At 55.6% G+C, this 23,713-nt stretch overlaps 2 protein-coding genes across 2 annotated transcripts in view; both read right to left on the bottom strand.

The window, feature by feature from the left end:
• The window catches only part of TFEB (transcription factor EB), a 47,396-nt gene extending 36,261 nt beyond the window's left edge, over positions 1–11,135 (bottom strand). The window contains exon 1 of the mRNA XM_082414918.1: positions 11,004–11,135. The gene's annotated coding sequence lies outside the window, so the exon portion shown is untranslated. The remainder of the gene's footprint in view (positions 1–11,003) is intronic.
• A 252-nt stretch (positions 11,136–11,387) lies between these two features.
• On the bottom strand, positions 11,388–22,807 carry PGC (progastricsin). Its single transcript, XM_082414920.1, has 9 exons — positions 21,305–22,807; positions 19,195–19,345; positions 18,666–18,783; positions 17,586–17,704; positions 16,746–16,945; positions 15,449–15,571; positions 14,728–14,875; positions 13,845–13,943; positions 11,388–13,090 (listed from the first exon to the last, which is right to left on the bottom strand). Exons 1-9 carry the CDS (start codon positions 21,361–21,363, stop codon positions 12,935–12,937), a joined length of 1,173 nt encoding a protein of 390 aa, XP_082271046.1. The 5' UTR covers positions 21,364–22,807; the 3' UTR covers positions 11,388–12,934.
• Positions 22,808–23,713: the final 906 nt, after the last annotated feature.

Genomic DNA, 23,713 nt, shown 5'->3' with positions numbered 1-23,713 from the left:
CTGAGCCACCGTACGATTCTCACTTGTGGGAAAATGCTCTTGCTACACATGCGATTTCAGAGGTTCCTCAGCCCCCGAAGCACTTCTCTAACAGCCTGAGACACTTGACATTTCGCTAGTGTTTCTTTCTCGTGGCTAAGGGACTCCCATCCCTGGTAGGTAGATACTGCTTGTCAAGAAAGGCTGGCAGTCACTGAGCTGTCATTAGTCATCTACATCTCAGGGTGGATGAGTTTACTAGGCCCTTTCACGAGAGTATGTCTCAGGAAGGGATAGTGTAGTGGCGGGGAGACTAGGCACGCCAAGGTTCCTGAAGATGCATGGGGTGAGGTGAGCCTCAGAATGGGGAGGTCAAAGAGGCCCGGAGAGCTCTGACCCAGACTCTGGCCCAATCCTGGGCCCTCCCTGAGATAGCAAACTCCAGAGGGACACAAAGCTTGGCCTGGGTGTACAAAGCCCCTAAGGATGACCTCTGGCTCCCACGCTTCACCACCGGACTTGAAATGGGGCCTCAGATAAGGAGTATGATAAGCACCTCTTATCACCCCACACAACCTTGGACTCCCACCCAGCTGAGGACAAAGTCAGAAATGTTTTTTCCTGGGCCCCAGGGCTCCCCAGAGAGCCCCTCATTTCTGCAGCCCTCATCAAAAGGCAGGGGCCCTCAGGGCAGTTCCCCCACAGCCCTCTGAGACCTGGAGTAGCAGGAGGCTCATGGCCATCACCTGACGCCTCCAGCTCAGTGCACGGACAGGGAGCACAGTCGAGGGGAAGGGCTGGCGCTGGAAACCCCCCACCCCCTGGAAACAATGGCCATGGGCCCCTTTGCAGGGATGCTTCCCAAGATGCCTACACAGCCACCCTCTCCCCAGTCCTGACAACAACCTATGAAGGGGAGGGGGCAGCAACCCTTGCCACCCTCCTCTTTAGATGAGGAGACTGAGGCTCAAAGCATTTAGTCACTTCCCTAAGGCCACACAGCGAGGTCATGGCAAATCTCAGGTTCCTGGATCCTTCCCTAGAACAGAGTTTCTCAACCTCAACACGACTGACACTTGGGGCCAGATAACTCTTTGTTGCCGGGTTGTTCTGAGCATTTTAGGACCTTTAGCAGCATCTCTGGCCTCTACCCACTAGATGCCAGTAGGATTCCCTGAGTTGTGACAACCAAATATGTCATCAGACATTGCCAAATGTCCCCTGGGAGACAAAGAGAACTACTGCCCTAAAAGGACCTGAAAGCCGGGCACCTGCCAATTCTAAATTGAAGGGTATCTGCTGGAGCCCTAGATGTGCCAGGCAGGAGGGCCTGAAGGTGCTGGTAAGTACCCTGTCGGCTTAGTACCCTCTGGGCAGAGCTGCCTCATTGGCAGCAAGTGCCCCTTGGGAATCTCATCCCAAGACCACCTCCCCCCACCGCCAACCTACAAACCAGCCCCCTCCCTGGCATTCAATATTTCAGTGGTCTTTCAATTATTTTGATCACTCACCCCTGTGAGTAAAAAATTTTGAGCACCCCCAATATTAGTTTCTTTTCTCAGGAATTGCTTATAAATACCAGTGTATTAATATATCATGCATGTGAGCAAACATACACAAAAATAGATCTATAAAAAAGGTGAGAAGGGAAATATAAATTACACCCATGATGAGATACTGTTACACGCTCACCAGTGGGACAGAACTGAAACAGTCTACCAATACCAAGTGTTAGTGAGGATACAGAGCGATAGGAACTCTTAGGTGTCACCAGTGAGGAGTAAATTGGTGCAACCACTTAACACAGTATTTACTAAAGTTGAAATATGCATTGCATACCCTGTGCTCTAGCAATTCTGCTCCGGGTTATACGGACTCTGGAGAAGTGTATGCACCAGTGTACCAAGAAGCAAATTCCAGGATGTTCTTACAGCATTGTTCACAGTAGCCAGAAAAGGAAAGCAACCCAAAAGTCCATGAGTGGCGGGATGGATACAAATATGGTAACAAGTTCATACAGTGAATACTATACAGCAGTGAAAATGAACACACCACAGCTACACACAACAATGGTGGACGGATCTCACAACGTGACAAAAGAACATGTTCAGTGTCATTCCAGCTCTAGAGACTCAAAATCAGGCAAAACTAAACTCTCCTGCTAAAGGATGCAGGTACAGGTGGTTACATGATAAAGGAAAGCAAGGAACTGATTATCTTGAAAGTCACAACAGTGGTTTGCTCTGGGGGAGGGGCTTATGACCAAGGTGGGGCGCACAAGTTGATTTCAGAATGCAGGTTACATTCTGTTTCTTCCTCTGGGTGGTGGTAACCTGGGTGTTCACTTTTATAATTATTTATTATATTATCCATATAGGTTTATGCTCCTTTTGGCAATTATGCTATATTTCACCATAAAAGGAGGGACAAAAGGATGAGATAGAAATACATAGAAATAGAAGTTCTAATATTTTCTTCTCACACCTGGCTTTGAAAACCACTATGATTAGACCAAACCTACTGGATGAGAAGCTATAGTTAGTCACAGGTCTGGAGGAGCCAGTGACACCCAGGGCTGTCTGTAGAGGGGCTCCTCCAGCTGGCCCAGACTACGGGCTGCCCCTCAGCCCACAGGACCAGGCCCTTTCATCTCCCACCCACCCCCGGGCATCCCAGCCACCACATGCCCCTGGTGGCCAAGGGCAGGGGGTTGCATGATGCTGGGCTCCCTCACACCCACCTCACCCTGCCCTGGGCCATTCCTCTGGGTCCCCGAGAGCAGAGCTCAGAGGTCCACCCTGGGAAGGCCCTAGGGGAGCAGGGCGGGCCTCACACACCCTCTAAATACACCAAAAGAAGGAGGGAGGCACAAAAATGAAATGAAGAAGATGAAGCAGGACGGGGAGACACACCCGCATCTAGGCCTGATGTTCCAGATGCCATGGAACTACATGAAGGGTCAGAGGGATGGGGATGTGGGGGGCAAAGGAAAGAGGGGGGAAGAGAGGGATGCTGGAGGTGGGGGGGGGGCAGAGGCACTGCTCCGGTTCCAAGCCCAAGTCTTGGGGCTCAGCAACAGGTGTGCCCAAAGAGGCCTGAGCTGTTGCACCCAATTTAGCACCATGTGCCCCAGAGCCCAGGGCTTCAAATGACAGGCGGGTAACTCAGGAGCCAGCAGCCTCCCTGTGGCCTCACCTCTCACTCAGCAGCCTCTAAGCCTCTGGGAAGAAAGGACTCTATCCAGGAAGGAAGGCTCCTGGGCCTGCAGAGGTGACCCCTGGGTGGGAGGACCCAGGGATCGAGAGAGCCACCCTTTCTGGAGCTCAAGGGGTGAGAAGGGCTGAGCCAAGTTCTCAGTGCTGGCACGAGCCCTTCTGTAAAAACTCCCTCTGGACCAAGGAAGAATGCCCTTCTGCGGGGGAGGGATAAATTGGGAGATTGGGATTGACATATACACACTACTATATATAAAATAGATAACTAATAAGAACCTACTGTATAGCACAGGGAACACTACTCAATACTCTGTAATGACCTAGATGGGAATAGAATCTAAAAAAAGAGTGGATATGTGGATATGTATAACTGATTCACTTTGCTGTACACCTGAAACTAACACAACATTGTAAATCAACTATACTCCAATAAAAATTAATTAAAAAAAAAAAGGAAGAATGCTCTTCAGACCAAAGGGCCAGGCGTCGACACATTTGTGGTCATTTAGTCCACGGCTCTGTACTATCTCACATCACTCTGCCTTTCACTGTCCTCTGCAGTTACTGAAATTCCCCACCAGGCTATCAGTTTTGGGGGAGGAGCCGTGTCTCTATTCCCACCCACCCTGCTTGGCCGGCACAGTGCCAGGCCCCAACTCAGTCCGTGCCTGCTGACCCCAACGGATGCTGGAGTGGGTCCCCCGCACTCCCTGGATCCCGGTCCCCTCCTCTCGACAACACAGGGGCTGCGCCAGCCGGCCTCTGAGGCCCACAGCCCTGCAGCTCCAATCAGCCCACGGCAAAGCCAGATGGTGCCTCGCTGGCAGGGGCAGCTGAGAGCACACCTGGCCAGGGCAGGGAGGGGACAGAGGCGGCAGGGGGTGGACAGGATAGTGTGTCACCTCCTGGCCACACTGCACCCCTCAGGGATGTAGGAGCTGGGGCAGGTGCTGTCCCCAAACCAACTGTAAACAAGGCTGAGGACAGGCTGTGACTTCCCTAGGCAAACAGGAGAAAACAAACCGGAGCCCCACCCCACAGACCCACTGGTAGAACTGGGGTGGGGGGTGGGGGGTGGGGGGGGTAGGGGGCAGGGCTGCTGCTGCAAACTCTCTGCGGGGAGGGACAGGCTGTGAGTCCCATGCTAGAGCCAGGCTGGGCCTGGATCACTGTGGGCAGAGGCGGGGAGCTCCTCCTTGTACAAGTCCCTGGGAACCAGTCCCTGGGTCTTAAATGGTGACGTTCCTGCAGGGCAGAGACCATGGGTAAAGCATTTGTGTGTCCTCGTTTCTGAGCACACGACCGGGGCCCAATTCATGCTCGCTCAGTCACTTCATGAAGCTGTACTGAGCGCCCACCACACACCAGCCTCTCTCCAGGCACTGGCGATACTGCATCCTACAAGACAGACCCCACCCCGTACTCAGAGTGTGACCTTGGAGCAGTCCATTCATCTGTAGCTTGATGGGCTCCGCCTCCAGCTCATCTCACCACCCCCCTGCAGGGCTGGAGGACCTGCCATCACCTCTTCTCACTTCCCAGAAGGCTTCCCTGCAACTCCCCCAGCTTCCAAGGAAGACTCCACCCACACAGGCCTCCCAGTGAAACCCCAGTGTCACCCGACTATCTGCTGCCCTCAAGGCCCAGGACCCCCTGGAAGATGATGGACACATCCCTACTCCCAACAATGACCCCCACCCACCATTCCAACGTCTCCAGGCCGGGTGAAGAAAGGAGAAGGAAATGCCTATTTCTTGCATGTGTATTATCATTTTTATTATTAACCAAAAAATGCAATTCAGTGATCAAACACCCTCCACAGGGTGGGAAAGTAAAATAACATGATGGGTCTTTCTACAGCCTCACTTTGGGCTGCTTTGGACACCTCCACCCTGGTGCCAGCAATGCCACCCCGGCTCCAAGCACTTTTACGGGAGCTTCAGACCCCACCGCCCCCGTGTCCTGATGACTCTCGGGGCTGGTGCTGTCCACCTCACCTTGCCTTAAGCAGAAACTATTTCCTGAGCACCTGTCCTGAAGGGTGGGGCTAAGACTGGACACTGGTCAGAGTAATGGGAGGTGGGGGCAGAAAGTCAGGATGGGGGAGGGAGGGCTGACCATACCAGAGACTAGGGGTCACCAAATGGTCTCAGAGTGGTTCCTGCCCCTGGGGACCTGGATTCGAAAAGGAGACAGGCCTAAGAGACCCAAAGGAATCGGAGACCCAGGAAACAGATAGCTCTGGCCTGGGTAGCTGCAAAACAGTAGGTTATCAAAGTGGGGTCCCAGGACCAGAAGCATTAGCATCACCAGCGAACGTGTCAGAATTGCAAATTCTAGACCTATTGGAATTTGCAGGCCTACTCAATTAAAAACCCTGAGAGTGGGGCCCAGTAATCTGTTTTAACAATCCTGCAGTTGATTCTGATGCCCACTCAAATTTGAGAACCACTGTCCTAGAGACAGGGCTTTAGAATCATCAGACAAAAAAAAATTTTTTTTTTTTTTAATATTGATGCCTAAGCCCCTCCCTGAAGACTCAGATGCAACAGTTTTTTTAAAAGAGCTCCCCAGGGCATCACAACATCCAGCCGGAGCTGCAGATAGAGCAGTCCCCTGGTCTCCTGGAAGGGTGTACCTTTATGGACAGAGGATTTGCCTATAGGGAGGGGAGTAGGGGAGGGGTTGCCAGGAGAAGGGACCAGCATGAACAAGGGCTGGGACGAGGGAATATGGACCATGGGTTTCTGGATAGTCTGTTGGAATACCTGGATTAATCCCATGGCATCACATTTGACTCTGGGACCCCGCTGTGTGGATAGAAGACAAGAAGGCGGCCTGGCCCCAAGGAAGCTGGGCAAGGGTGGGGATGACCAGACCTCATTTCTCTTCCTCCTCATGCCCACACTTAAGAGACAGGAAAGAAAACTGGTGATGACTCTGCCTCTTGCTTCTGCCCCTCTCGGCTGCCCTCTGCTCTCACCCACTGCCCCACAGCCAGCAAAGCACTTCCTGTGGGCACGGTAAGTTCCACATCCTGCCTTATGGCTGAGATTTTATCTCTGCTTTTAGTGGCATTGCAGACAAGGAGATCTGTATCTCTGGTCAGAGTGCAAGAGGGCCAGGCAGCAGGAGGGCAGGGGAAGGGCCTCTGGTCAGGAGTGAGTAGTAAGTGACCAGGCCAGATGCTATCCTAGGAGTCCCAAGGGGCAGGGCAGGGCAGGGGGGGTAGAGATGCTGCAGGCATGGCCAAATCTGCTACCTTGTTAATTGTGGAGACCGAGCAGGGTGTGGTACAACAGGGAGTGGTGGGGACTGTGGCCATGGAGTCTGCAAAGCCCCATATAAGGCATTTTGCTCGAGGCTGCTAGACCCACAGGAGAGGCCTGTTTGCAACCCATAGGTCTTTATTTCTCCCCTAGAGCTCTCTATGCCTCTATTTCCTCACCTGGAAATGAGAAATAAAGACATTATAGGAGTTAATTATGATAATTAACATTTTTTGAGCACGGCACCGTTCTAGGTCCTGTACATGCAGCGAGCACCAACATAGCCTTCCCTACAGCACTATTAGGTAGGTGCTACTATACTCCTTGATTTCTAGGTGTGGAAACAGAGACACAGTGTGGTTAAGCAGCTTGCCCAGGGTCACACAGCTAGTAAGTGGCAGAGCTGGGATTCCAAGCCAGGCACCCTGGCCCTGGAGCTCATGCTCTAGGGTACACTTAGCCCAGCGCTCAATACATGGTAGCTATGGCTCTGTCCCAAGAAAAACTGGCTGGCCGCTCCACGGGGCCAGGCTTCAGCGAAAGCTCTCCTGAGTGGACTTGGGCAGCACCTCCCCCCTCCCCTGCACCCCATACCCAACCCTTTCTGAAGCCTCTCCTGCCTTGGTGCCTTTGCGGAAGATCGGTAGAAGGCTCGCACTGGAGGGGACTCCACACATGATCTAGGTTCACAGATACGGAAACTGAGGCTGAGAGAGGCAGGGACCGGCCATGGATACATAGAGGGAGAAAATTTGGGCCATCTTTGCAGTCTCCCACACTAATAAAGAGAAATGGGCAGGATGGAGGAGAGGGTTGAATAAGGGTGGGAATGGGTGCTAAAATGTGAGGCAGGTCCCAGGTCATGTCAAGGTATATTTTATACATTATCACTATAGGCATTTTGTGATACCACATGGCCTGTCAGCGCGGGGTCTCCTGGGTTCTTCTCACGATTTTCTCTGCTGTCCCCTTCTCACCCAATAGCTCCCCAGTCTTTTCTCCACATCTGATTAAACAAGTGCCTACTGAGGGCTTCACTGTAAGGGAATGTTTGAGGTATCCAAGGAGACCCAGGAAGCCTTGCCTGAACCCATCTCCTCCCCGGGCCGGGCAGGAGAGTTCTTGCCAGGGGTCCTTCATCACCTGTGTCAGCAGCTCAGAAGAGCAGCCAGGAGACAGGTGTGTACTGAGGCAGGGGCTTCAGCAAGTCCCACCCCTGCTCAGAGCATGAGACCCCGGAGGGGGAAAAGAAGGTTCCTGCACCACCACACACCCTGCCTTTTAAGAGAGAACTCCTGGGAAACCCTGACGTGGTCTTCTGCAGGGATTGAGAACATGGCTTTTGGACTCAGTTGGGCCTGGGTTAGAATCCCTACCACTTCCAGGTTATGTGACTTCAGGCAACCTGCTTAACTTCTCTGAATCAGTATAATGAAAATAATAAGTACTACCTCATTCTGAAGAGTAAATATACAATAAATGTTGACAACTATTGTTATAACTAAAATTTATTACAATATTGTTCTATTATAGCATAAAGAGAATAGATGCATATTCTATTAATGTTATCGTTACACTCTCATAGACATGCATATACACAATTCATCTATATACATGTATGTAGATACCTATAACCTCATAACCACACACACAAACTCCCATCAATCACATACATCCCACACTGACATACAGAGCAGCACCCTGGACTCACCACGTACCAGGCACCTGACTCCTTACAGCAGCCTGTGAAGTTTGTACATTTTTATCTCCCTCTTTTCAGATGAGGTTACATACACTATATGCAAAAACACCCACTGTATCCTGGGATGTGGACACTTCTGGCAGCTCTGGGAACTCTGAACTCCCTCCCTCTGTATCAGAGGAGGCCAGCCCAATTTCCACGGTCATCTCCAGGGCAGCCCCAAGCTGGGCCCCAAGTGCTGACTGCCCTCCATCCCTAGGACAAAGGCCCAACCTGGCTTTCATGCCAGCTGCGGTTGGGGAAACCCCTGCTGCCGGCAGAAACCAAGTTGACTTTGAAAAGGAAGAGACAGAAGCCAGGGGGTGGCTAGGCCACTCCCTGTGGGGGCAGGTGCTAAGTAACTCTATAAACTCTGGCTAATGATGCAATTACAGCCATAAACAGAGCCCCAGGAGGGATCCAGGCCAGAAGCCAGACCCTCTAAGGGCAGCCAGGCCTGAGAGGTGGGAAGCCCCTCCCACCTGCTTTCCAGCTGAGAGGCTGAAAGGGAGGCCTCACTGGCCATGGAGGTGAGCACTGGGTACTCCCATCATCCCAGAACCCTGGATGGGTTTCTGCCTGCCCTGGCCCACCCTCCTACCCACCTCTGACTGTGAGTTACCAGGCCATCAGCCCACAGAAGCCCAGGGGCTCTCCCTGGATTGAGTGCTCACCTGACGAGATGTCCCCAATCCCTGCACCCCTTCCATGGGACACAGAACCAGGAGACCTGGGTTCCCATTTGGCTGCACCTCAGAGATCTGAGTTGAGGACAAAATAGCACTGCAGCTGTAACAGGCCTTGTAAACTGTAAGCAACATTGGCTGCTCTCCCACACAAGCAGAGCATAGAGTCACCCTAAACAGCCCTTCATTTACACTCTCTGGTTCCCGACTCACATCTAGAAGCCAGGAGGCAGGCAGAATGAAGGGGCCCAAGTGAATTGCTATTTTTCCCACGGCTGGGGAAACTGAGGCATGGTACAAGCACACCTCAGGCTACCAGGCAGGGCTCCCAAGGCAGCCAGCCCTTCCCCTCTCCAGCCTATTCTGGCCTGGCTGTCTCTCTCGCAGACTGTGATCTCCCTGAAGGCAGGGCTTGGGAGCCATCTCTCAGGCTGGGAAGAGTGAAGGCCTCAGAGGGAACAAGCCAAGGAACCAAGAACTGTGATCTGATCTGAGGGCACCCACATCTGGCAGCCGTGGAGGACACCAGAGACTGGCCCCCTACCTTCCTCTCCACCCCCAGTTGCCCAAGAGTGCCAGGTCTTGGGCCGGTGGAATCTCAGCTGGCAGGGTCCTGAGCCCACATCCCAGAGGTGTCACTGGGGACCTGAACCGGCCTGTCCCCTTCCCTGCTCACCCAAGCACCCCTCTCTCAGGGTGGGGGGTGGGGTCTGGGAGGCAATTAACTGACACTTCCCCAGAGAACACTAAGCCAAAGCGCTAAAGTTTAGTCCAGAAACTGTTCGCACAGAACCATCCCCAGAACAGACGGGCGGGAGGACGACGGCAGGAGTGGACGGGGCATCTGAGAAGGACCCCGCGGTGAGGGGCTGGCCTGGAATGAGGAGGGGGTGGGGGAGCCCTGGGCAAGGCGGGCGCTCGCGCAGACAAGCCCCGCCCCAGGCGCCCTCTCCCCCTCCCTCCCTTCCTCCCTCCCCCTGGGCGCTGGGCTGGGGCGCGCCGGTCGGCTTCGGCGCGAACCTGCTCGCGCAACCCTGAGCAGCTCGGGGCAGCCGTGCGTGAAGCCAGAACCCCCGGCGGGAGGGGGCCGAGGGGCGGGGGAGCCGAGCTGGCATCAGCCCGCTCCCTTCGAGGAGGCGAGCGCACTCGCTGCGGCCGAATAGCTGATCGGGGTACCGGGAGGAGGGGAGAAGAAGGAGCGCTGACTCGGGGGCGGGACAGCCTGAGGTTGGGCGGTGCGGACTCAGGGAATCGGGGGGAAGGGGGCGTGTTTTCCGGGATTCGGGACCGAGACGAAGGGGGACACGCAGGGGGCGGGCAGATGGCTGCGAGCTCCAGGGAGGGTAGAAAGAGGGGCGTGCAGTGGGTGAGCTCTGGGGTTGGGGTTCCCTAAGGTCGTGGAATAATGCAAGGGGGAGAAAAAGACTGCGCTCAGGGATACCGGGGGACTCTGGCAGGGGCGGCTTCTTCAAGAGACCGAGGGGGAGGAAGGGACGGGAAGGGAGGGAGGGATGGTACTTCCACCCGCCCCCCCCTCAGCTTCCAGCAGCCCGGCCCCCGGGGCGTGGCGCCGCTCCGGCCCTCCCATTCCCCCGGACCATCCAGGCAGGGCCTGGCCCGGCCGAACTCGGCCCCCGCACACCTCCCCTACCTCCAGCGCCCTCCCCCGTGCCACCCGCCCCAGCCGCGTCCGGTGGAGAAGAAGTAAGTGGGCGCCGGGCCCACACGCCCTCAAACTTCTTGCAAGTTCACTCCCACGCCTCCCGCCCCTTCGACTCCCAGCTCCCGGGCCGGGAAGGCCCGTGCCCGCCACGGCCCCTCCCGCCTGGTTACATAAGGTCGCAGAGAAGCCGCCCCCCGGCCCGGGCCTGAAGGGAGGGGCTGAAGGGGCTCCCAAGCTCCGCGGGCAGCGCCGCCCCGGCCATGCGCCGGGCGTCCCGGGCTAGACGGACAGCGGGGCGGGTGGCAGCGCGGCACACACGGTCTCGCTCCCCTTTCCAGCCGACACCCTCACCCACCCACCTGTCTCCCGGACCCACTGGATCGGAGCAGGCGAGCCTCGGTCAGGGGTTCCGGGCCCTCCGCGCACCCCTTGCCCCCCGGCGCCGCTCACCTAACTATGAAGGTCAATCCGTCCGCCGCCCGCGCCCCGCGGCTCCGGCAACTTGTCCCAAGTTCAGGTGTCCGGCCCGAGAGCTGTGCCGGCCACCCCCTCCCGGACTCCTCAGGCTCCGCTCCACCAGGGAGGCCCGCCCCCGTCCGCCCTTCCCTCTGCCGTCGGCGCCGCCGCCGCTCCCTACGTCCAGCCGGCGGCCGCCGCCTCCGCTGTCACCGAGCCCCGCGCCCGGCGCCGGGGCTCCTGCTGTCACTCCGCACCCACTTCCCGCCGCGCCCGGCAGAGGGCAGCACCCTACCCTGCGGCCCCGCCCCGCCCCGCCCGACTCCGCCCCACGTCGGCCTGCCGCGGAGCCCGCTGGGAAGCGTAGTCCTCCCTGCCGCTCGGCTAGGCACGCCGGGATTTGTAGTCCCGCTCTGTGAGTTCAGGCCTGTAGAGGGACTTGGCGTTTAGTTTGGAAACTTGGTTTCACTTCGTTTATACCCCTTTTGCAAGTTTTCTCTTTTCAAAAAGTGATGTCCGAACCACAGATCACCACAATACACCCTGTGGCCTATCTGACCCCAAGGAGAGGCTTGCAGCGGGCTGACTTTCCTGGAGTCTAGGAAAGATGTAGGGTCCCAGATGGTGTGCTGTTGCCATAGAAACCCCTCTGTGTCAAACCTCAGTTTCCCTCCTGGTTTGGAGTCGGGTACCAGACCTGGATCTTGAGCATAAGGGACAAGGTTGGTCAGCATGGTAAAGGAAATATGACTATAAAATAGAGCCCACCTCCCCTCTAATTGTGAGTTCTCCATTTATATATACCCCCTCCCCACCTAGACCTCATCAGCCGGAGCTTGCAGGTACCCCCCACTGCCATGTTGCTGGACAGAAATTTCCTGACCTCTTTCGTGTCACCTTCCCCTGCTGGAAGTTACAGGGTGCTGAGCTATCATTCTTTGCCTTTTCCTCCTCTTCCTCCTCCTCCTCCTCCCCCTCCCCATACCATGTTCCCCCCGCCCCCCGCAGGTTTCTGGGTCTTTTGCTGGGTGGGTCCTATGGAGGACAGGAATGAAGTCCATGAAGTCCAGAAGGACAAGACCTCTTGCTCAGTTGGTTAGAACAAATGGGCTTGATTTTCATGTGATTCAAATACCTATCCCTCTTGTCCATGGTTGAGAGCCAGCCCTTCTTTAAAGACAAGCCCTGGGACATAGGGGTCTGGGTTAAAACACGATAGGTTTAACTCAGCCCAGATCTTCTGGAGCCCTCCTAGAACCTACTAGGTTCTGGTGGCATCAGGTGATCTCTCCCTAAAGGATCCATGACTGTTACAAGTGTGTATCGGCATCCAGCCTTACTCTGAAAGCTCCTAGTGAAACTTGATCACAGATAAGGAGGAAGAGGCCCAGATTTAGGATACATTGGACCCCTAGTCACACTGCTAGTGCACATGTGTGGGGTAACTCTGGTGGCAGTTTGGTAAATTAGGTCAGCAGAGCATTTTGGATTGTCCATTACAAAGGAATGCCCTGCTTCCATGCCACTACCACTGTCTTCCCTCTCCAGAGAGAAGCTGTGAACAGACTCCAAGCTTTGAGGGATGCAGGGCCCACCTCCAAGCCCTACCCTGTGCCCTGTTTCTCTTAGGTTCTCAGTGACCCACTGCAAACCTCCTAGAAACTCAGGGAGAACATGGTGCAGCAGAGGCAAATGTGCCCCTGACTCTCATTGTCCCCATTGTCTGAGACCAGGGGCTGCCTTACAGGCCACAACTGCCCTCTAGAAACAACAGGCTGGCCGATATGGAGAAGAAAGATTTATTGTTAGAGAAAGTCCAGAGTCCAGAGAAGGGAGGCTACATGCAGAGAGGAAATGCAGAGAGAACCCCCTGTAGCCTGGGAGGCCCAGAGGGAGAAGGGAGCCCGGGCGTCCAGGCGCTGAGTCTAGGCGGCGGTGGCAAAGCCCACCCTGTTGTTGCCCAAGTCATAGACGGAGTAGTAGGACCTGAGGAAGACGTCCCCAAGGATCCACAGGGGCTGGCCGTTCTGGGAGGGCAGGTAGGTGGCCTCGACCCCCACCATGCAAAAGCTGTCGTCGTTCTGCACAACACAGAAGGGCAACACTCATTCATCCGCTCACACAGTGATGGGGCACTGCTCAGCCCAGAGCCCCAGGCCAGCAGCACAGATGCAGAAACAGGTGAGCCAAAGTTTCTGCCCTTGAGGGCTCACAGGCCAACTGAGCCTCCAGAGCCAGAGCCGGGCTGGTGGGGGATTCTGGCGTGGCTGAGGGCAGGCTGCAACAGGCCTCCCTCTGCAGGGTCTCCTTGACTCCCTCCTGTTCCTGATTTGGAGCAGGTCAGCCTGGGGGTAAAGTCTTGGAGCCAGACCAACTTGGGTTCAAACCTTAGCTTCACCCCGACTAGCTATGTGGCCTTGGGCCAGTTACTTAACTCTCTGAACCTCCAAGTTTTTATTTGTAAAATAGAATTAGTATCTTGCTCATTGAATGTTGTGACGAGTAATCAGGGAAATGTAGACAAAGTGCTTCACTCCGTGGCTGACTCTCATAAGTGATCAACAAAGAGCCAGTGCCCCTCCCCCCTAATTAATAATAATGATTAATAATAGATGGCACTCTGCTCTTTCATAGCCTCGTTCCAGAGACGGGGGTTTAGAATCAATGGATGGGGAAAAGAAATCAATGCTGCAAGGCATCAGGAAATGGTGCAAGGTAAGGAGACCCAGCGTTTCTGGCTACCCACCCCTTCCTCCCAGCCCTCACCCCCATCCCCCATCCCCCACCTTCCCGATCGTGTCCCCACTCTCTCAGCCTGCAGGGGCCGGGACTTACATTGAGGATGTAGGAAGTGGGCGGCAGAGGGAACTGCACACCATTGATGATGAACGTGAGGGTGGGCAGGCTCTGGATGTTGCTACAGTCCACGAGAAACTGCAGAGAGGAACAGGGCCCAGGATGCCTCATCTCCCCCCTGAGAGGACCTGCCAACCCCATCACCTCAGCCCCTCCGGACCCGGGCCTGAGCCCCAAGCCTGCTTTGGGACTGGAGGCTGCAACACCAATACTGCTTGTGTTACACAGGAGGACTCACGTGCAGAGGGTGGGATCTGGGGGCACCTGAGCATCTCTCTCACCCCCAAACATGACTCTTGCTTGAATTTCCCCCATGAGAGAGGTTAAATCTACACCCCCTTCTCTGCAAGTGTCCTTTTAAAACACGCAGGTCTGTAGAAAGCATGGCCCATCAGTCCACCAAAGTTAGTGGGAATGCATTAATTAGGCAAACCCTTTGGTGGGCTCAGGAGGGGGCACGGGGCAGAGAGCATGGCCCTGTGGAGGTGAGGGAGCTGTGGACTGAAAGGTTATCCCTTGTCACTCATGGGCTTGGCAGCACAGTCTAGTTATTTCCCTCTTACTGCAAAGCCCGGCAGGTGTGTAACCTGTTTCTGCTAAGGGGCTGAAGCTCAGAGGAAATTCTGCCTAGTAGTGACCTCCCCACACCCTTTTAGCACAAGCATCTGGCTCCCCTGGATCAGCCTTCAGGCCCCCAGCCAGCTCCCAGCCCCAGTCATCCTGGGGCCCCCACCTCCAGTGCCTGGGGGCAGCGAGAAGCAGGGAGGCCAAGAATCAGGCTATTCCTGTGCTCCCAGGAAAAACCATAAATGCCCCCAGGCTGGCCTCCCCCAGGGAAGGGGCACACCTCCGCCACACGCACCTGTCCATACTGGTCCTCCTTGGCCCCTGTGGCCTGCAGAAGGGAGCTCATGAACTGCTGGGGCACGGTGAGCAGAGATGTGCCAGTGTCCACGATGGCCTGGCAGCCCTGGGAGCACCAGCCTGTGGCCTGGTCACCAATGAGGAACCTGAACAGTGAGGAGATGGGCGGCCTCAGCACCTCCCAGCTCAGGGCAGCTAGGGGATGAGCTGCAACCACAGAATCAAGGTGCACCTCTGGAAGATAAGGACTCTGCAGAGGTCAATCCAGCCATCCTCCTGCCTCATACCAAAGTCTGTCAAAGGCCACCTAAATGGCCTTGGAATCTCTTTCTAAAGAGTTCCAAGGATGGTTCTAGAAACACTGAAGGCCAGGGTTACTGATTCATTGTAAGTACTTTGAGCAAATTAGTCCCTCCCCCTCACACACCCCAGTTTTCTAATGTCTAAGCCCCTAGGGTTGGACTACAGGGTCCAAATTGTCTGGGATTCTCAGTCCTGCCCCTTCCTATGTTGTCCCCACCCCACCCTCCTTCTCCAGGCCGACCTGGGCCTTGACACCCCAGCTGAGGGCAGCTGTGGCTTTGCAGGCGCAGGTCTCTGGGGTCCTCTGTCCCCACCCCCGACACCCGACAGTGCCCGGATGTGTGTGTGTGACATGAAGTGCCTCAGAGCCTGCTCCGAGGAAGTGCCCACACCCCCAGGGCCCACCACAGACTCACTCCTCAATGCCAATCTGCCAGTACAGCTCCTGGGTGACGGGGGCCCAGTAGATCTGCCCCGTGTACAGGCTGCTGTCCACACCGCCGAAGATGACTGCTCCCCCGTCCTGAGAGCCCTGCTGGCTGCAGGACGTAAAGCAAAAGTGAGTCAGGGAGTGGCTGTGGAAAAGGCAGGAAAACAGAGGTCCTGCCCTGGCTCCAGACTGGGGCTCCCTGAGGAACGGCTGTGTCTCCCTTCAGACCGGAGCTCCCTGAGGGAAGAGGTTGTGTCCCCCACCCACCCACCCCACCCCCCGCCGCCCCCAACTGGAGCTCAGACTTCCCAGTGCCTCAGGCTCCCAGGTGCTGCTGCTTCACCAAGCGCTGCCTCTGGGGAAGCCTCTGGTCGTCTGGCCCCCCACCCTGCCGCACACCACGTTCTCCATTCCCTTTCACTTTGTGCTGCTGGTGGAGCGTGTCCACGGGAGCCTGACCCGGGCCCAGCTTGTTATTTTTCTGCTGGGATCGGAGGGAGGTAGGGCCCAGGTGGAGGGGAGGGCAGGGCCTCCCCTGTTAGACAGAAGACGAACCCGAGCGTGGAACTGGGCAGAGCTCCTACAGGCTAAACTCAGAGTACTTGTAAACAGAGGCCAGCCACCGTCGAAACAGGATAATGTGGTTGAAAGATTCAAATGACTAAGCCCCAGAGAGTAGATATTGACTATCTCTAGAAGGTAGTTGTCTAATTCTGGAGAGGAAAGAAAGTCCCCCCACCTGCCACACGCGACACCCCCCCACCCCTCCTACTGCCTGGCACCGGGGCCCATCCACATAAATCACTGAGTTGGCTCGTGTTTGTGGTAAGAATAACAACTTGTTAGGAGTTCATGGTGGACCTAGACCAGAAGACTCCAGGACCTGGCTAGAACAATAGATCAAAGGAGATGAAGCAATAGATTTCTACACAAAAGAGGTGTCCAGGTAGAAAACATTTGGTCAGGAGGAAATGAGCTAACTGGGGCTCTGGGCAGGAGGTAAGCCCAAGAGGTGTGGAGAAGCAGTAGCAATGCTCAAAGAAGGGTTCAGCCGGAGGAAGGAGAGATACTGTCGTGGCCAAGAAATACAAAGAAGAGGCTGAGTGGGCAGGGACAGATGCAGGGGTTGGGGAGGGGAGGAGGAAGAGTCAGAAGCCCAGGAGGAAAGGCCCTGCCAAATATGCCTGCTGGGAGGCCTTCAAATCCCAAAGTGTTGAACCTCAGCCGTCCAGGGCCACGGGGGCAATGGGCTGGGAGCTGGGGACCGCCAGGTGGTTCCTTACCTGCTGAGGTAGAAGCTGAAGACTGGACTGGTGAGGGCACCCTCCTGCAGCATGCCCTGCAGGGCGGTGGTGGCCCTGCCCATGGACAGGGCAGGGTAGGCCATGCCCATGATGCCATCGAACTTCGCATAGAGGAAATTGGTACCCGGCTCGTTCTCGCTCAGGCCGAACTCCTGGTTGGGGACCTTGATGCCCTGGACCTGGAGGGGAAACAGAGGATGGGAGGTGACGAGTGTAACTCCACCCACCTCCCCCAGGCTCCCCCTCCTCAGACCCCTCAAGGGTCTGTTCTTCATCCCTCCTTTGTTTCTGCTGCTTTTCTTCTTGACACGTTTGCAAAAGCCGCTTTCTCTTCCAAGAAGCCATCCCCGACTGCTGCAGCATTCCCCACCCCAACCTTCTTCTTCCCGAGGCTTTAAGTTCCTTAAGGACCAGGTCATCGCAACCATTGTGGTGCCCTCGGTGCCTGGCACATAATGGCCCGCAGTGAGGGTTCAATGAGTGAATGGATGAGCTTTTTTTTTTTTTTTTTTTTTTGGCTGCGCCTTGTGGCACGCGGAATCTTAATTCCCCAACCAGGAATCAGACCCATGCCCCCTGCAGTGGAAGCACGGAGTCTTAACCACTGGACCACCAGGGAAGTCCCTGGATGAGCCTTTATTGTACTGATTTTCTGGCCTGTACGGTAGAGCACTAGGTGTTTCCCATGTTTTCCAGGGCCTCCATCTAAGTCTGCCCATCAGACTGTGAGAACTTGGAGGTTAGAATCCAGCTCACAGCCCCGGACTACCTTCCCCACATCTGGGGGTAGGGATGGGGGCAGCCGGCAGCATCACTCACTGTCAGAGTGTCATAGCCGAAGAAGCCGGTGAGGCTGCCACTGCCATACTGCAGGGAGAAGGTCTGCCCATTGCTGGAGTAGGTGGAGGACAGGCTGGGGTTGAAGCGGGTGTGGCTGGCTGCAAGGGAAGGAAAATTTGGGAAGTCAGGCTGGCCCACTCTCAGGCCTGCCGGGCTGCCCACCTGTCTCCCAGCCTGGGCTCACATCCTGGGGCCTCAGCACTCCCCCACGCCCCACCCCCCAACGGCCACTGAGTCAGGTGGTGGCCAGCTGACATTCCTGGCATGGGAAGACCCACAAGAACTGGCCAGCCTTGACTCCAAAGCCCCCTCTGACCTACAGAATCTTGAGATGCCCTAGGATGGTGACCTCCCTATGGGCAGGTTATATAGAATCTATTCATCTCCCTGACCCCCAGCAGATCTCCTGACACATGGCGAGTGCCGAGAAATTACTCGTTGGATGAAAGAGTGAATGAACCTCCAGGGCATCTGTGCGTTCCCTGACCCTCACCTCACCCCAAGGAGAAGCTGGCCACACCAGGATCCTGAGATAGCCTAGGATGGGGCCAATGAGGGACCTTCTGGACTAGAGGTGTCAAGACCCAAACCCCAAGGCTTTGGCAGGGACCAAGGCAGCCCTAGGAAGTGAACATCTCCTGTCTCCAAATACAACTACAGGGAGGGGACCACATCTATATCCTTCTCCCGTGTCCCTTGAGATACTCAGTAAGAACTTAGTAAATCATGGGGTGGAGTAGCATAGATAGAGTGTTGTAGAGTGGAGTAGGATGGAATGGCATTGCCCAGAGCAAACAGAAAGGAGTGGAGTGGGCTGGGCTGGGCTGGAGTAGGTGAAGGGATATGTATTGGTGAGCAGGGAAAGCAGAGGTGCCACCCAGCTCCATGGCCAGCTTCTTCCCTCTGGCTTGGGCATGTGCCATGTGACCCTGGACAAGTCCCTGGTCCTTTCCAGGACTGAAACTCTCCCCAGCAATCTTTATGAAGTGCAGCCCTTCCCCAGAGGGTGTCAGTGCCCTGCCCTGCCAGCCGCCCTCCCCTGCCCAACCTAGCACTCACTGCAGGCCTGGCTCTGGCAGTAGACAGAGGGCACCCACAGGTTGGAGGAGCCAGTATCAAAAAGGACCAGGAAGTTCTGTGGTGGGGTCCCGATGCTGATCTCACCAAAGTAGGCAGCCTGGGCGGGGGAGGGGGGACATGGGCAGGCTGTTAGCTCTGGCGGGATCCAGGGACCATCAGGCCCAGCCTCCTCCACGAACAGGGTGATAGAGTGACCAGCCCCACAGCCCGCACCAGAAGCAGGGGCCCGAGCCTGCCCTCCACGCTCGCCCAGAACCCACAGACCTTTGGTCCAAGCCCGCCCGGGGCAGCTGCAAAGGTCTCTGTGGACTCAGCTGCCAGGTCAGCAGGGGCCCCTGAGTGCTCTGCCCGCCAATGAAGTCTCCGGGCTGGCAGGTCTGAGAGACGGGGGCAGGCCCAGGGGCCGGGTGGGAAGGTGCAGAGAGGAAGGGCGCAGCTCACAGCCCAGGCCTGGCCCTCGGCCTTTGGCAGCAGGAAGAGGGGAGCCCCGGGGAGGGTCAGGACTCACGTCCATGTAGTCCATGGGCTCGGAGGCCACGCTGAAGTCATTAAAGTGGTACTTCTGGGCGGGGTCGTACTTGTGGGTCCTCAGGAAGTCCTCCAGTATCCCCTTCTCCTTCATGGTCTCACGGATGGACTTTAATTTCTTCACGGGGACTCTGCAGGAGGGCTGGGGTCAGGGCAGGACCTCCCTCTTTCCTACAGAGGCTCTAATATCCCAATCTCTCTCTCTCTCTCCATCTCTAACTGTTTGCCTCAGGCTCCCTGCCGCTCTGTCCCCCTGTGTCTGCGGCTTGTACGTGTCTGTGTGTCTCCCTCTTTCTCCATCTCTGTCTCAATCTCTGGTTCTCTCTGGCTCTTTCTCCCTCTGCCTCTCATTTTCTTCCTCTCTCTTTCTCTTTCTTTCAAAACTCTTCTCAGGACTTGCTCTGAGATTCAGAAAACAACTGCCTTCACCCATGCATGCCCCCACCCCATCTCATGGGTCCTCATGCCACCCTGGTCCTCCACTCTCAGATATCCCATAAACACTTTCCCCGGCAGGGGAGAGGAACTTCAGACATTACCCTTTGTAGGATTTGCACATTTTTGTTCTGTTTTGTTTTGTTTTTGTTTTTGTTTTTTTTTTGGCTGTGCCGTGTGGCTTGCGGGTTCTTAGTTCCCTGACCAGGGATTGAACCCGCGCCCTCAGCAGTGAAAGCGCGGAGTCCTTAACCACTGGACTGCCAGGGAATTCCCAATTTGTGCATTTTTTAAAAAGGTTTCAGAGGGACTTCCCTGGCGTCCAGTGGTTAAGACTCTGCACTTCCACTGCAGTGGGAGCGGGTTCGATCCCTGGTCAGGGAACTAAGATCCCACATGCTGCGCAGTGTGGCCAAAAAAATAAAATAAAATAAAATGAAAGTTTCATAGATGGCAAAGTTCACCCCAGAGAGAGTCCTCTGGTACAGTGGCTGTCAGGCACCTGGTGCCGGCTGGCTGTGACAGAGCACAGGCCCAGGGGAAGAGCAGTAGACTGGAGACTCAGAAAACAGGCTCCTAGTTCTGCCCCTGCAGCTACTTGTCTGGCCTGGATCATTCATGCTCCTCTCAGGATGCAGGGACAGTGGGGAGTTTGGCCTGGGTGGTCCGGAGCCCAAATCAGCTCTGGAACTGTATGTACTGAATTATGGGTTTCTGCCCACATCCTCCCAGACCTGCTTGCTGCCATTGCCTAGGGGTCTCTGCGGGTCCACCCAGGCCTTGTTCCAGGCTCCAGAATTCCTGCTGCTTTCACTTCTTTCCCCATCTCTTCCCCATTCCCTCAAGACCCTTCATTGTCCAGAAATTCTCTGCTAAACCCATTCACCTTGAGCTATGAAGGCTGATGGTTGCTTCACCCCATCACAGCTACAGAATTTGCATATTCAAAGAAGTTTCTGAGAGGAGCCATCTCTTCGCCAAAAAATCACTCTTTAGTGGTAGAATAGCAGGCAGTGTGGCAGGCCAGGAGTCCTGATGTCCTGTGAGCTGTGCCGCCTCGTTCCCTATCCCCTGACACCTCAGCGTATAGAGATTACATGACTGGTGTTTCTGCTTAGATGATTTTGACATCTGCCAAATAAGTTGGGGGCCTTAAGGAAAATACTAGCAAACGTCTCCCTATCTAGAAATAATTGTACCGGCCGTTCAGCGTCTGCTTGGGTGGTAGTCACCCCTATTCTCCCTGTTTCCGATCCATCTTTTCTCATCAGTGGGGGAAGGGATGGTGCTTCTCCCTTTGACTGGAAGTTCCCTGAAAGCAGAGGCCATATCTCCTCCCACCACTGAGTCCTATCCTATACCAGTTCAGGGAGCCTTCCCTGTCCAGAAGTCCCAGAGCAGAGGCAGAACATCCAGAGAGCTTCCTTGTCCCTTCCAACATGTGAGGATAGCAAAAAGATGGGGGTATATGAACTAGGAAGCAGGTTCTCGCCAGACACCAAATCTACAGGCACCTTGATCTTGGACTTCCCAGCCTCTAGAACTTTGAGAAATAAATTTCTGTTGTTTATAAGCCATCCAGTCTATGGTAGTTCATTTAAAAAAAAAAAAAGGCTGCCCAGGCTCCTGCCCCAGCAGCCAGGCCCCAGACTCACTTGATCACGGCCGCCTCCAAGGTCTGGAGGCAGACCAAGGCCACCACCATCCACTTCATGATGCCGATTCCCAGCTGGCCACAGCAGAGAAGCAGCTCAGAGTTGTGGCGTCAGAGTGGAGTGAAGGCCTGAACACTCCTTCCTCCTTTATACCCTGAGGACCCGGCCCAGCCCCTGCCTCCCTGCCCTGCACCAGCATGACCTCAATCCCGGGCGTACCCTGGGCTCCACGTATCAGTTGTTTCTGTGTGTTTTCCCTTGTGAGGGTGGCTGCAAAGGACTTTTCATCTTATTGACTTTTCAGTACAAGCAGTGGAGGCCAGGAGGTGCGAGCGATAAGAAATCAAAGTTGCCGTAAGATGGAGCGGCAAATGTGACTTCTTGTGCAGGAACCAGAGGTGTGAGGTAAGCCTTTTAGGGTGAGGGCCAGAGGAGGGCAGAGTGAGGGCCGTAGGATCTATAGGCAGGTTTTTCATCCTCAGTGCTTCCGACACTTTCGAACAAAGAACTCTTTGCTGTGGACACTGTCCTCGGCATTGTAGCATGTTTAGCAGCATCCCTGGCCTCTGCCCACTAGATGCCAGCAACAGTCCCCCAGTTGTGACAACCACCAGTGTCTGCAGGCATTTCCAGATGTCCCTTTCGGGAGCAAAATTGTTGAGAATCGCTGGTCTGTAGGCGATGCACTCAGAGATTCTGACTTAAGTCCTGGTTCCAGCACCCCCAACCCCTTGGGGGATGCAGTTAGGAGTGTCTGGGGGTTGATGGGGTCAGTAGCTAGGATGATGGTAATGATAGTGGTAGTGGTGAGCGTGACGCTGACAGTGGTGATGGTGGCGGTATTGTTAGCACAGATGCAGATGGTGGGGCTGGGTTGCCAGTGGCTGAAGTCAGAGCTATTGGGGGCAGCTCTGGAGGTTTCCCTGGTCAAATAGGACATTTGGAGAAATTCTCATCATAGTTCAGCAAGCACTCAGGACACACCCACAGAGTAAGCCGCACTGGCTTCTGGTTGTGCCACTGGCACTGATCTGCAGCAACAGGAGGCCTGGGCAGGTGCATGGGAGGAGGGGACATGCCGGCCCCTGCTTCTGTTCTTCGTTGTCTCTCTTCTTCTGTTCCACTGAGACTCTGCCCATGTCTTTTTTTTTTTGCCTCACTGTGCGGCATGAGGGATCTTAGTCCCCCGACCAGGGATCAAACCCACGCCCCCTGCATTGGGAGCACGGAGTCTTAACCACTGGACCACGAGGGAAGTCCCTGCCCGCGTCTTTAGTTCTCCTAAAACACCTGTGTCCCCCATTACCCTCTTCCCCAGCTCTCGTCTGTCCTCGTTCCTGCTCCCGAGCCTGATCTGTCTTGTCCTCTGTCCCTCATCTCCGGGTCCTGCCTGCTTCCCAGCTACAAGCTTCTCATTGCCTGAGGTGACCTGGAGCTGGCCCAGCTCCTGCCAACCTGGCACTGGAGAACTCTCCATTCTGGGGTGAGTGGAAAAAGTCCCCACACCAGTACCCTCTCTGCCACCTCACCCCTCACTCAGGGCTCCAAACATATTTGTCAGGCTCTTGAGCCCCAGGCAGAAGGCCAAGACCTGGCCTGCCAAACACCGATATAATCCAGCCCGTGGGGACTTTCCACTCTGGCCACCTCCACCCACTGCCCGGCCAGAGCCCTGGAGTCTCCCCTGGCCCTGGATGGAGGAAGGGAGGGAGGGCACTAGAGGTCCACCCGGGCCTGGCACAGAGAGGGAGGTACCTGCCTGGCTGTGTCTCAAGGCCAAATCAGCTCCCATTCCTCCCTGCAGTCTCCAGGGACACTGGAGTGGGAGGCAAGGTAAGGAGGGAGTGCTTTCCCTGGGGTGGGGGAATCGCAGGTTTGGAAGATCAGGCAAAAGAAACTCATAGGATCCTTGGAATCTTGCCACATCCTGTGAATATAGCAGAATCCATGGGGTCCCCTAAGTCTTGTGAGGCCAACCAGACTCCACAACATGGCCCTCCAGGGACCCTTTCCTTATCTGGCGGGACCCAAGGAGTCTGATGGCTGTGGGCTAACTGTCCCCAAACCCCAGTCACACCACATCCCTTCTGAGTATCCCTGGCCTACTGCATCGAGCCAGGGTACCCTGCTTGGCAGCCAGACCCTGGGGCTTTTCTGCCCCGCCTACCCAACCTGACCTGACAGCTCAGTCAGTCCCCTCGGTGTCCCCATACATCCTAAGTCCTTGTCTGCCCTGGCTGCCCCGCCACCACCCAGCCCCCCCTTCCTGGAAAGCCCATTTCTCTTCCTTCTACATGTCCAAGTTCTGCCCATCCTTCAGGACCTCTCCTCCTAGAGCCAGGCATGTACAGAGTCTGAGGACACTTTAGAAGTCATCCAGGGCTACCTCCCACCAAGGACAGGAGCCCC

Source organism: Balaenoptera physalus (assembly GCF_965194825.1).
Source record: "Balaenoptera physalus genome assembly, chromosome: 11".
Classification (NCBI taxonomy): domain Eukaryota; kingdom Metazoa; phylum Chordata; class Mammalia; order Artiodactyla; family Balaenopteridae; genus Balaenoptera; species Balaenoptera physalus.
This window is presented reverse-complemented; position numbering and strand designations above follow the sequence as displayed.